At 36.5% G+C, this 14,901-nt stretch overlaps 1 protein-coding gene across 1 annotated transcript in view; it reads left to right on the plus strand.

Annotated features, from left to right (window-relative positions):
- Window positions 1–7,926, plus strand: part of DIAPH3 (diaphanous related formin 3) — a 205,032-nt gene extending 197,106 nt beyond the window's left edge. Inside the window, exon 28 of the mRNA XM_041407327.1 lies at window positions 7,670–7,926. Within this exon, the coding sequence (XP_041263261.1) occupies window positions 7,670–7,926 (257 nt within the window). The remainder of the gene's footprint in view (window positions 1–7,669) is intronic.
- The last annotated feature ends 6,975 nt before the right edge of the window (window positions 7,927–14,901 follow it).

Below are 14,901 nucleotides of genomic sequence, written 5' to 3' on the forward strand. Positions count from 1 at the left end.
AATTGGGGACACAGGCATCATATAGCCAAGACAAGATATAAATCATAGAATGGTTTGGGTCAGAATTGGCCTTAAAGTTCATCTAATTCCAACACCCACACCATGAGGATGGACACCACCCACTAGATCAGGTTGCTCAGAACGCCGTCCAGCCTGGCCTTGAACCTCTTCAGGGATGGGGTATGTGTTTTGTGGGTTTTGCTTGTTTGTCTGGGGTTTTTTTCCTGTGGGTATGCTAAATACTGAACAGAAGCAACAACATTTAGAACTGCAGTGAGTAGAATCTCATAAATATAAGGTCAGTCTTTAAGATTTGCTTTGTTGTTTAGATTTGTTGTGGGTTTTATTTTCCAGAGGAAGGAGGTTTCCTACTGTGTTTTTCCTCAACGGTTGGTAAAAGAAGACAAAATTGTGTTTCTTTTCCATTTCAGTTATTTTCATCAGCATGTTGCTTATCATTCCCCATTGCATCTGCTAGTGGCTTTGCTTTGATGACAGCAGTCTTTATGCATATTCCTGAAGTTTTTATATCAAAGTGCACCTTGAAAGAAGTATTCATCTATAGGGAGCTGGTTTGCAGACAGGTTTGGAGACTAAATGTGTCTACTGCTCGAAGGCAGTTTAGCATGTGTGATCTACATTAATTATCATCAGCTGAAGAGGGTAGCTTTAAATTGTGGACCTCTGTCTCTCTTGTCACAGATCACTAACTTAGTCATCATTTTTGACTGTTAACTGTAAAGACAGTTTGGAATGTAAGCTGCAGTATAGCTGTGAACAAAATAAAACAAGCAATAAACCACATTCCAGGATTTGAAAATACTCTAAAATATGTAAACTTCCCGTTTTATTATTGTCATTTCCCTATTACTTTTTGACTTAAAGAAGAGAAAAAGTTGATGTTTATCCTACTTGTAACTTGAGAGAAATCCTATAAACATCTAGGCTGTGAATTGTTTCTGCCCTCTGGGGCCTAAAGACCCCATGCCTCTGGTATTCATGTAGATAAATATTTACCTTTTAACTGCCTTTGTCTGACATAAATAAGAAGATTAATTCATTAGTTATTAATACTTAAATTATGACTTATGATTTATCCATTTTGAAATTAAGAGACTTAGAATTTAGTTTTTCAAGAATGTTTCAAACTGTGCGCTCTGAAAATCATTAATGACCACAAAGCAAATTCTGTTTTGGAAATTTCCATTTTGCAGTTTTCCTAGAAAATGCCAAATGTGCCTTCTTTTGGGGGAAAATGCATGAAAAGACACAGAAAATCAACTGTAATTCAGGGTGAAATAGGAAGGATGCCAAACTCCTAAGTCTGAAACAGTTGTCTTAGAAGACACCTGCAGAGGTTTCTTCTCTCACTGACCTTGGGTGATTTCTGTCAGCAGCCTGATCCACACTCTTGTTCTCTTATCATCTTGACAGGTAGTCAAGATTTTTGTTAAAATCTTAGTAAGTAAAAGTTGCATTTCATGTAAAAAAAAAGTTATTGTCTTATCACAGGTGAGAATATATTAGTTTAAACAGAGAAATTGGTTCAAACTCATTGCAATTGCAAAGTCTCTTTGGAAAAGATAGGTAAAACTTTGAATGAAGTGATCAGCAGAAACTTAAAGTAGTCTTTGAGAGGATGTAGAGAGGAAAGGGATTAAAAGAATTTTTAAAGGCTTTACTTTAGGGCCAAGTAAAAGGGAGCTGGTCCAGCATAGTTCCTCTTGTCAAAAATTTGTTTGCTCATAGTTTGTAATTGACTGTCTTTGAAATTTACTTTCTATAAATTCTCTGTATTAGTCACACTGTGTGCTGATACACTCATTTCTTGCCTTTGAAATGCACATAAACCCCCTATATTCACTATTTCTGAAAACTGTCTCATCTAAATTGAGCTTACTGATAGTGTTTCTTCCTTGTGTTTCACACCTTTTAAATGCAAGACTCAAGAACAGCAGCAGATATTAAATGATATGTGCATAGCTTAAAAAAGAAATGTTCCAAATATCAGTAACACTTTTTCATGTCTCATGAGTTATTGCCTGCTTAAGATCAGTAGAGTTGTGAGCATTTAGTATGAAACACAAAGGTGTAAGAAATTGCTTATCAAGCAAAGGTCTTTTGAGTACAGCTCGCACTCCTTTATGGATTAGGATTGAAGCTGCAGGTTTGAACTGAAATAAGTCGTAACAACACACAGTGCTCCTTTTACCAGGGACATTCTTCAAGCCTACCCTTGTCAGTCAGAGATATTGTTGAAAAACATGAAATCAATAAAAAGTATTTAAAATATTTTCCGTTAAACAATCCAGAAAGAAGCTATCCCATTTTTTCATGACTAATCTTATGTAATACGGATGGACCGTCTGTCTATAGCAATCTTTCATATTATGTCTAAATTCTGGTTCTGAGGGAAAGGCAAGCTTTGAGAAGGATCTTTTCCTCTGATGTTTTGCTGGGGAAAATACATGACCACAGCATCAGCATGGTGTAGCTTTTTGAGAATTTCAGTTCCATGTATCAGGGATGAGGAACCAGCGACAAACTATGGCACCAAAGTGGGGAGCCAGTAGTAAGAGTTATGGCTTGGCCTGTTACCTTTTCCAAGCTAAAGCCCTTTGGTATGGGGACATTCCTTCAGAGTATTGTCTAGGACATAACTTAAATAACAAGTCATGACATAAAATGTAAAAATAATTTGCATTGCCAGTAATGTCAGTATGGGTGGGCTTTAGAAAATCTTCCATAGACATAGCTTCAGGAATATGATGTGGCACAAGTCAGCAAGATCAGAAATATTCCACTGGGTTTTTGAGCATTTTTCCCTGTTAACTTTGTAAGAGATGTAATGAGGTTGTAACTGCAATTGTTCTTTTTATGTTACAGTTTTGTCATGCCCTACATTGAGATGTATGACTGTAATACGAGCATATAATGCCACGCTGTGCTGTTCTCCTTATTGTATTTGCAACTTTATTTTTCAATCAGTCTACAAGTATTTACATAAAACCAAAATATGTCCTTAGTATCAAGACTTTTACTGAGAAACTGATGAAATGAAGCTTTTCAACATAATTTTTAATATTAAATATTTATTAGTTGTTTTAAAAAAATCTATCTCAACTTTAGTGAGTCTCTTGCAATCATTTTTGCTCTCTATTAAAGGTAATATATAACGCTATTGCGTAGGATTTTAAAGTCTCCAACTGATCATATTTTTTCCCGAAAATTCACAGCATGCAAGTCTCATACTACTGATTTTTTTGTTCAGATACTAGGGCATGATTTCCTTTTCCTGAATATGTTGTATCCTTTAATAGGTTATAAGCATACCATTATAAGTTGTGTTGTGTTAGGACATCATTTCATCTATGGACAGCTATTTTAAACATAATTTTCTGTCATCTGAATTTCCTGAGCATTGCTGTTAGAAGTCTTGTATCTAGATGATAGTAACTATTTGGCTCTAGGTTTTGTGAATGTGGCTTGGGAATGTTTTTGATTAACAGCAATGTTCGAACAATTGATATCTGCAAAAACTGCATTTGAATAGATGTGGAGGACCCACAGAAGTTCAATATTGAACAAGGGAAAGAAAGTATTTAAATATAATGGAATCTGGACACTGAGACTTTCCTACTAGACAATATGATCTCTGCCTAACCCATGCCTGGAAGCATTCACTAGCAGTAAAGTCAAAACTATTACAGGCTATTACCTGAGCACTCAGAAAACTTAATAATGGACTCAAAATTATTGAGGTTTTTTTTTTTTTCATGTGCATAGTGATTGTTATGATACGGGTGAATGACAAATTTTGATTGTTGAAAGCGACCAAACAGTAGAAACTTTTCTCAACTACTTCCAATAGATACAGGAAATTAATAAGTTTTGTCTTTACCCAGTGGTTTTTAATGTCTGATTTCTTTTTGTCTTGCCACTGCCGGAAGGTGCGCCTTGCTACAGTAGGTGGACAAATAGTGCATCTCCAGAAATGTAAGCTTTCACTTAAGCAGAATTCATGCAGAAGTGCCTTTCCATGAGTAGTTTTTAACCTTTTGTGTGTTTAATTATATGCAGTTCTTAAGAAATGTATTTTAACAAGTACATGTGAGTAAATACATAATTTGTTTCAAATATACTTTATTGTAAAAAGCACAAAACAAATTTATGTATATCTATGATGTAATGGTTCAAAACATTTTAGGAAAAGTCTGTTAAGACCAGTATGGTTTGTGGATTTTCTGTGTGTTCCCTTTTTCTGGAAACATAGGTGGCCAATGTCACTAGGCCATGTCCTGGCTGTTTATGCAGCCATAAATACTGTCTTCAAAAACAGATCAAATTCATGCTTATGACTGGTTATGGTTTCCTGCTTTTGCATGTCTATATGTGAATTCCAGAACTTCATTACTATGGTGGTTCAAGGTTTTAATGTCTAATAGCAGTAAATTAATGATTGTTTATTCTTGTACTTACTTTGTCAGTTAATCTTGACTTCTGGCTTTTCTTGCAAGTAAATAATTATATGCTTTATAGCCTTTATCATACGAAACTAAGGAAGTCTGGTTTTTCCATGGTTGTGGTCAAAGATGCATGCTAACCTGCAGCAGTTTGCAGCCGTGTAGTTCTGAATTCACATGCAAGATGCACTGTTTTTTTTTTAAACCATTCATCTCAATACTGACAGGTTGAAAATTAACTTCCTTGGTTTCACCACTATAGCACAGGATTTGAGGGAGGTGAGGTTACAATCCCGAGTCAAGGCAGTGGAAGGTTACAATCCCGAGTCAAGGCAGTGGAATGGATGTGGTACCAAAACACCAATGCATGCAAGTTTTGAATCAGTGTGTGAAGCAGTATAGAGTGCTTAAGGGTTTGGATTTAACACAAATTAATTTCTGTTGTCTTAAAATAAAAAACTGAGAAACTAGTGAGACTTTTTACCTTGATAGTGCCTAACTAATTTTACACTTTGATATAAAGAGAAGTCATCTTTTGCTCTGAAAAGAATGCCACGAGCAGCACATATACGTCAAGTCATACAGCAGTTAATTCTTTGCATGCACACTTACTGAAGTGAAATCTAGGTCTGTAAGTAAATGTGTATGCTTTCTGAGCCAGACCTAGCAAAGTTCAGTGTTTCTGAATGAAATTCATAATAGCCAATTTGCTAAGCAGGGTGCTATCTATCTCCACATCTGCTAATACTGGACTTGCACTTAGGCATAGCAATGCTCTGTGGAGAAGTTCCTCCTTGACTGAGGAACACAAGCAGTAAAGATGCCACCTGATTTAGAAAGCAACTGAAATAGCAACTTCAAGATTATAATACGGGATTTAGATAAAATATGTGTCCAAGTACTATTTTTTTTTAATTTACTCTAGCTGCTCAACATTATTTGTAACATGCCTGAGACCAAAGTGTTCTCATTATGAAGGAATGCTGCTAATCACTAGTGTGACTTTGTGATTTTTCTAGTGAATCTTGTGACATCATCATTGCAAAGGAGATAAAAACTACTCACATAAACTAAACACTGTTTAAGGCACTTTCCTAATGCCATTTTTCATTGCTGCAGGACCCTTCAGAGTTAAGGGAAAGGCTGGTCATTCAAGTTAAGTGTTGCACTTATTAGTTGATGCCTAGAAATTCACAACTGCTGTTGTTTTAAGGGGGAAAAGGGCACAGCTGTCTTCAGCTTTACTCTGTCCTATCTCTACACAGCAATTCCAGATATTAAGCAGCAATTTATGGGACACGCTGAAGTGAGAGCCTCAATTAGTTACTGAGTTTCCAAGTGGTAAAAGAGTTTGGATAGATCCCATGAGCAACTGCTTATTAATAGCTAGCTTGCAGCAGTTCCCTGCTTAGACGGCAGTTGTGAGTCTCACTCTAAGGCACCTCTACTCTGCCCCGTGTACACTATGAGAAACTGGGGGACTTTACTGCTGGATTTTACTTTGAGGCCTCAGTAATAACAGTTCCCCATGTCTGTTATACAGTCTAATTCACCACACCTAATTCATCCTCATATTTTGTGGTGAAGACTGCTGAAGTGCAAAATAGTTAAAATTTGGTTGGTGGTACATTTGAGAAGCTTACTTTCAGTGCCTAATTTCTTTTAGACTTTTTTAAAATCCAACAGCTGTGCTTCATCTCTGATGATGATACAACAATGTGTTTTCTTATGTCTAAAAGTGCTGATTTTTAACACCAACTATTTTTCCTGCTGCCCCTAGACTGAATGTAAAGAGGAAGGTCTGTGGTGCAGCTGGTAGTTTGTATATTGACACAGGTAGCACGCTTTTATCTGCTTGCAAATCTGTGTTCAGAATCAATAAGCATAAACATTTAAGTAGAATGGGACATTTAAGAGCGCACATATAAGGGATATTTTAATTATATATGACAGGTTTATTACATGTAATTACAAAGATATGTTATATATAAAGATAACCAGTCATTGGCCTCCTGTGATTTAGGAACACTGTGCTGCTGCGTATTCAAGGTCAAATTGTTTTCTGTAGTGAAAAAAAAAATTACATTTTTCAGCTAAGTGTCATATTTGTCTTAAGAAATTTTAATTAAGAATTGCTTATCTGATTTAGAAGATGATGGAAAGGAGGTATTTATTTTCTTCCCACTTCCCAAAAGGTGATCGTACTTACAAAATTCGCTGAGATTGTCCAAGAAAGTGTGTAAAATCCTCATCCATCACCGAGAGCCCCTGGTCAGGGAATGACAGTGCAGTAAATATCTTCAGCAGCTGCCTTTTAATGTACAAGCTGTTTTCGGTAGGAATTTTCAGCACTCACATAAAACACACTGTCATGAGTGACTGCCTGTGCTCCAAAGTCATTACTATTGGGATGATGGAACATCTTTCAGCGAATAACCAAAAAACTTTAAATGTCATGTCAAGTGTGTTGAAGGCATTTTCAAGCCTTGCTCAAGGTTACATGAATATTGAGTAGGCCTGTTTTTAAAAAGTTTGAGATCTATGAGAGAAACCACTCATATACTAGTTTGGAAAACAGTCACTTGATCTGGAAGAGGGGTGGGGAGTGACAGAAAAAGAAATCTGTCTATTAATACATGCCAAACCTGCAAAACTCCTGCCTGGATATTAACTGAGTGCAACTTTGTGTGACAGGCAATGCCAGTGATGTTTAGCAAAAAATAGGGAATTATGCCATTTGATGAAATTACTTAGCTGCCTAAAAGTTCACTAGGGAAAGAAAATGTACAACAATGGATAATTAAATTAAATTAGGTTTTTAAATACATTTTAAGATTTGAACAATTAAAAAGTATGGATAAAATGTAATTAATGAGGTAAAACCTTGGAAGACACTGAGAAGTGCCAGGTACCTCTTTGATTCCAGTAGGAAAGGAGGATCCTGTCATTCTATATCCGTGATTTTGTAAGAAATATGGATGTTAATTTAATGAAGACATGTAAAGTCTGTATCACTTCCAAGAGACCCAGTCTACTGCTTTTGAAGTGATAATATATTTTGTCTTGCCTCTTTGGCATTCATTACTCCTTGTAGTACATCATCTGCATGTAAAATTTTTCTGATCAAGAGGTCTTTTTATACTACAGAATATTGAAACTGAGTATTCTAATAATGAAACAAGGTTTGTTTGATTTGTCTTCTGCAGAGAACCAGAAAGGACAGCCAGAGAAGCCGTGTTCACACCACAGTATCACTTTAAACTCGACAAGAAGCCCACTCACCAAAGAAGTTACATATGATGTGGAAACAAGTTCTAAGGGGTTGAACAGGGCTGTTGGTAGAAAGGAAGCCTGTCATGGAGAAGGTGGCAAAGAAAAGAAAATGGATCGTATCGGGTCCCCTCCTAAGGGAGAAGCCATTCCAGAAGTAGAAGCTCTCCTGGCAAGACTGCGAGCACTATAGAATAATCGTATAACAGATTAAATAAAAGTTAAAAGCAATAGCCTACACTACATCTTTAAATAAATAATAATTTTCTATTTTTGACGTTACATATTCCTGACTTCCTAACTTCTCTGTGGATGAAGGATCTGCTTCTAAACTTTGTTTGCAAGACTATACAAAACAATATTACAGTTTTGCATAACTGCAAGATTATTTTTTATTATATGTTTTTACTTAATAAGCATATGAAAAATATCAGAAGAAGATAAATACTAAATTGATCCAAAGCACAATCCTTTTAGTGGACAGGCTGCTAACCATCTGTTTTGAGTGCTTCTGAAAATAGGAATATATTTAAGTATTGTTAAATCATTATGCCTGGGAGTAGGGTCAATAAATAACAAAAAAGGTATTCTTATATTTTCTACTGTAATTTTTATATTTTGGAAGCTAAAGCACCAAAAATGTATCATTATAGTGTCCTTTACAATTACAGTAATATACAGTATCAGTCATATTCCAGTTTGAGCTCATCAAAGAGCACCAGAGCTTGATGAATTATAGATGTATTTACCAAATGGTAATCCATGGGCAGTAAAGAAAAAATCTATGCAAATAATATACTTTATGTGTAATTAATATATCGCTGCTTTTAAGGGTATTATGATTATTATATCAAAATAATATATACAATTGCTTTGATTGCAAGTTTTTGCAATTGTGTCTTTAGTGGGGGAAAATGTCTTCACAGTTATTTACCAGTGTAATATTTTATCTTTTCACATGCAAATTAATATGTTTCTATAAAAGGAACATGTAATGGAGATTTTTTCAATTGGTTTTTCACAAACTCATTTTCCAGTAGCCCATAAAGTCTTACTTGCTGGCACAACAGGAGTCTTGCAAGTGATTGCATCTCCTTTATCCCACTGTCACTGTACAGGGTTGCGTATTCGCTATCGTATTTATTAATTGCACATCAGAAAGAGTTGCTACCAATGTTTCCAAGTAGGGAGCTATTGTTGGTCTCTTTGCTCCATTATTTAAAGCTTCCTTAATATAAGAGTGTATTAAGAATCTAATATCTTTCTTCTAAATTACTTTATTTTTCTTTACAAAATGCTGAAAATATGTCTTTCAATAAGAGTCAGTTACATGAAACCAGTGTTTCAATGCTCCAGTGCTTTTTATATCCTTGTTTAAGTTGCCTTTGTACTTCCTGCACTAAACATTAATAAAGTTAATTAGAACTCGAAAACTGGGCCTGATTACACACATGGCATAGAGGGGTTTTCAGCCATCGTGGGAATCAATCTCCTCTTTCTGGGACTGTTGTAGCTGTCATTATACACTAATTACATTTCCCGCCTTTGCTGAAAAAAGAGAGTTATAAACACAAATCAGGGAAGGATTCAGAGCAGGTCTGTCAGACAGACATTTCTTCAGCTCCCCTTGCAAACAATGGGCACAGCTGTCATACAGAGACGCCTTTGGTAACTTGAAATACATCTTGAACATATAACTCGAAATACAGCAACTGATAGTTGTTCTACTAAGGTCTTCTGCACCTCCAGTATTAAGACTTACTACCCCTATTTACAGGGTGCAGTAAAAATTGCTATCTAAAAAGTCCAATATGATTGACTACATAAAATGACATTTCAAACACAAAGAAAATGCCTGTTCAAGGGGAATAAAAGTTAGCAGTACACTGGATCTTTTCAGTGCTGGGGATGTGCTAGAATAAAAGGGCTAGAAGTAGAGAGCCATCTCTTAAATATTAGGATGTTCCTCCTACACTTGGAGGATGATAGTGTAGGTGGAAGTACAAATTATTTTCATGGACTCTGTAAACTTGTTCATTTGAATGGATGAAGCTCCACCTCAGAAAACTGACAGTTCAGGACACTACTGTGTAGCTGATCAAGCAAAGTTACAAAACTATCTACTGAATTTTGCAATGAACAAAATGCTGCTAGAAGCCTAGCATTTCCTGATTTTAAAATAAATATTTATCTTTAAATTACAGAATTTAAGCTACTTTTTTTTTACAGTTTGGAAAGCTTTTAGAAATGTATTCCAGGGCTTTTAGTCCTTCTAAGGTATTGTGTTTCTGAATTAATCCTTTCAAGTAGCCTTTATTTCTGTAACAAGGCAAATAAAAAGCTGTGCAACTTCTAAGAATACATGTAAATACAGTATCCATTTTTTTCCTCTCCTGTGCTTCTTTGTACCATCATAACTTAATCAACCCGGAGTTAAAGTACATGGTCCAGTTGAAGTACACAGTAGGTTTTCTTTCTACATTTTATTTTTCTTTAATTTCCATTAGACACAAACTCATACACAGGATGTTTTTGATATGAAAAATACTAGTATTGCTTGATGAGTTCAGAGAAAAAAAAACTTTTAAAGTATTACAGCTGCATTGATTTCTATGATTTTATGTTTGTATTAAAGTATAAAAGTCAGCTTGTAAATTATATAAATTGCTTTAATTAAATGTTAAAATTATTTAATTTATTCAGTTTAAAATTTAAAATTCATTCAATCTCAGAATACTTAGGGTAGACCTTTATTAGTCATTTTTAATAGGTATCGAGTCTGCTCCTACAGCTGAGGGACTGAGCCATGAACAGCTTCTGTTAGAAATGGACAAAGGTTTCATATACTGTGCCACACCCTCTCTATAATTCACACCTGAAAATTAAGTCCTTACAAAAAGAGCTTCCTGATTTAGGCAAACACAGCTGTTCAGATAAAAACATGTGAAGTAATCTTGCAGGGCTCCTTCCCTACCTGAGCAGCAGACAGAAGGCACAAACATCTATGACTTTTCTTGCCAGTAGAACTGTAAACGTCTAACACATCTTTTTGATACTTCATATGCATTTTGGATGACTTCTCATTTCACTCAGTAAAAGAATTTTGATTACTACATCAGTTTTTACTTCCTGTAGACACCGTATTGTTTGTGGTGGTAGTCTAAATTCGTATGAAATATTCTAATGTTTTGACCTTAGCAAGGCAAGAATGTTTGGAGCTTCAAGATGCACACAGCCAAGCTTGACACCTGACTCACAGGCTGTGGGTAATACCCCAGTGTGTGTAAGCCCAGAAGGAAAAGTGGAGGAAGTGCTTTCATTACAAACAAGTCCAACAGTGCCAGCACGTGGTGGCTGCCATGAGATGTGATAGTGCCTGGATCAGGCACTTCATTGAAGAAGCACAGACCAGAAACTTGAAAATACTTATTTTTAGTTGCCAATTATTATGACAACATTATTATTAATTATTATGAAAAAAATGTCTCAGATGCAGTTGTTACAAATAGTTTTTCTCCAGCAGTTTTCTTTGTTTTCCCTCATACAACCATTCCTCAGCCTGGCCCATCCAAAGTCACATTCTCCAGAACTGCACTAGTTAATGCTGACCAGCTGGAGGTATTGCAGCCCTTCAAGCTTTTATAATAAAAGCTGAGAAGGACGACATTTACTGCTTACACTTTTTCCACATCCATTTCTAATGAGTAGGACCAAATTATAATTTTTACACTAATCTTTCCAAGCCTTACAATACTCAGTAACTATAAAACATGGGCAACAAACAGAGGGCAATAAGCCCCAAGCTATGGCACCTAAAGCATTATAATAAGCAAGCAGGGTCAAGTGAAAGAGCTCAGCAAAAAAGCAATTACATGACAACATTGCTTTCTCCAGAACAAAATAAAGCATTACTATACCATTTTCTAAATTTTTTTAATGTGATGTATGGGTTCTACACAACTGAACAGCAGCAGAACAATAACTTCTCTTGAAAGTCTGTTTCTGAGGAATTGTTTATCTAGTTTATGAAATAAAAAGAATTATGCAAATTGCAATTTATCAATTTTTCAAACTAATTTTCTGCCAAGATTCCTATATCTAAGAAATTCTAAAATTACCATCTGCTATTAAATTAACTACAGCACCAACTAATGAACTTGGTTTGTATTTTTTTAACACACAAAGCAAGCCCATTTTCTTCCTTTCCAAACACATTTTCTCCGTTGCACTCTTGTGTGTTTTAGCTGAAGTATACTATTTAGAAGAGGGCTCTACACCTCACTGTAAAAACATGTTTGATAAAGCATTCTGGTCACTCTGACAGCAGTGCAAAATAAACAAGAGGTGTTCGGGCACAATTTTTCTCTCCCTTCCAGCTGCAGAGATAGCCATTAAGTTTCGTACGTTAGCGGAGTACATTTAAACTCCTCTGTGCTTCTTCTTCCATAATGTAGCTTTTTCTTTTTGTGATCCATGCGAAGGCATACACTGAAGAATTGATAAGGGAAATATTTTCTAGCAGCACACCAAAAGGACACTAAGTAGATGACTTGCATGTGACATCAGCCCTATATGCCGTAGGAGGCGTAACACTTGAAATGTAACCCAAACAGGCAGATAAGGTATTTCATTCCACAGAAAGAAAATGGTTCCTTTCATCTAAATGAGCTTATTCCACTGCTGATACCAGAATTGTATGTATTTTGGGAGGATAATGTACCCCTATTTTTAAATCTGTGTTACATTAGCCAGGAAAAATAAGCTATGGAAAGATGAAAGTGCAGAGACTGGGGAGCAGAGTTGATTAATGTGCTGCCTGATTTCACTTCTGGGACCTGAAATTGCAGTCAGTGCAGAATGAAGGAACTAGGGGGGAAAAGTACCCAGTCTCATCTGGCATCTATAAAGGTCGTGAAGGAAATGATGGTGGGTGATCCAAAGTTGGTATGGCCACAGGTGTCTTTTCTTTTCAAAGACATATATCAGAATATCCTCAGAATAAGCAATGCTGTTAGGCTGATAGTAGGAAAAGTCTGGCAGAGATAAATATGAGCTACCATAAAACTGAGAATATTTTCATCTCAAATCCAAGCACCCGCCCTGCTCCTCTTCATTTTGGTAGCTAAAAGAAGAGCATGAGGAGAGAGAGGAGCCCACATGGTGTCCATGCCTTCCCTATGGCTGTGCCAGACAATGCTGCTCTTGGCAGCTGCCCTGGCTGGCACAGTGAAGGCAGTGCAGATGCCACTCTGCCCTCCCAGTGTTTCAGACTGTGGAAAGACACAGGAACCATGGCCAGCAAACGTGGCCTCAAATCATGGGATCACCATAAAAAGGCACCATGGTTCTAGAGCCACCCATTAAGTACAACAAAAAAGACAGTCTTCTAAATTATTCAGGTGTCAAAACAGTACCAGAATGTGCACATATTCCTTATGCCTCCTAAAGACAGCTATTACACCCATTCTCCAAGTCCAATGACTCCATGCAAGCTGCACAGAAGGAGCTTAAATTCTCAATTATTTTGCCTTCTTATGCATAGTTCTGCCCTTAATTGAAATTTTCTGTCCAAAGCAAGCCATTTTAAACTTTGCAGTCTATAACTGTTAGTTAAAAAAGAGGCTTTTGTAAAAGCTCTGTTTAATTTGTTGCATTTTAATGTGCGGGTTGTTGCACATAGTTGAAAACATGGAGTGCAACACAATTCTTTCCATTAACTAAGACAGAAATGGCAATTATGCAGTCTGTTGTTAGAATTCCTTACTAACAAAGGGTACTTGCTGCTAATTGATAGAAAAGCAAAGCAGTCCAGTCAAACAAGTCACCTTGATAGTGGAATGTAAGACCCATCAATTTTATCATGACTTCTTCAGTAATGAATCTCAGAGCACAACCCATCAGCACTGCTCCTGAAAGACAACCACTGAGGCAGAGGAAGCACAAAAAAGTGGTTTGAAATGAAAAATGGGGTAAGAGATTTCCACCCCTTTAGAAGGGGAGGAAATTGGTTATGATGAATTTATCTCCAAGGTGCCTGGGCACTGCATTAAAAATGCTTGGACAGAAAAAAATACATTCCTGCCTTGTAGTTGGTGGCACCTTGCCTTTTTGTGCTGCAGCATCATGACAAGATAACCAGACTCCTGTCTTCATCTCCATCTTGGTATCCACTGACATTGTGGAGAATCAGAAGGAACAGTAACCATGGCAGTATGAGCATTTTTTTCACTTGGGATGTAATGGATTCCAGCCTGCAACCCCACACCACAGATTAATTGCTAAAGCCTCTGGAAAATTGTTGGGAAGAGCCAGCTTTCTCCCTGTCCCCTCAGCAGGGACATGGGACACTTGTCCAGAAGGAACAGAATGAGCTCTCATTAACTTTAACTCCAGAACACAACTTTGTATTATTTGATTACCAAATCCCCAAGGAGACATTAAATGTTTTTATTTTTATCAGAAGGATTGTACTGCAGTAAATCTTTCCATTATCTAATAAACAGTTAAAATTGAACAGCACCTAGGTAGAGCACCAAAATCAGCAGGCAAGAACAAATTAATTCTTTCATGAAAGAGGCTGTGCAGGATCATTTCTTCCATTTCCATCTCCAATATCTTTAATACTAAACACACAAACCTATATTAAAGTTAAAATTGCTTTTAATTAGATAAAGAAGCTCGGTGTTCATCTTATACCTCTTGCACTGGTGCTTTGATTAGCACAGTTTCAGCACCTTGTCTCAAATTATTAACCTGCCCCATTTTGAGTTCAGAAGTCCAATATACGAACACAGATGCCGAAAACCTAATCCTGTGAGGTCCCTGGCATGTCCTCGCAAGCACTCCTCATCCTCAGACTGCATGAAATTACTCTGATCAAAGGGTGAGTGTAGCTTTCAGGATCACACCCTAATGAATAAAATATACAAAGGTGACTTGAGTAAAATTCTCTCCAACGTGCTGACAAAGGTAAAATAAAATATTCCCCTTAGGACATTTTCCTGGCAGAACAACTTGACCCCTTTGTGACTGGCCTTCAGAAAGAAATGGATAATGCTCCAACTAACGAATTAATTCACTGAATTTTTGGGCAACTTTTTGCCAAATGGTTGGCGTGCTCCACCATATATACAGCAGATACTTCTCAAAGCACCATAAAGTTTTAGAT

The sequence above is a fragment of the Onychostruthus taczanowskii genome, unplaced genomic scaffold (assembly GCF_017590055.1).
Source record: "Onychostruthus taczanowskii isolate IOZ18803 unplaced genomic scaffold, ASM1759005v1 scaffold26, whole genome shotgun sequence".
Classification (NCBI taxonomy): domain Eukaryota; kingdom Metazoa; phylum Chordata; class Aves; order Passeriformes; family Passeridae; genus Onychostruthus; species Onychostruthus taczanowskii.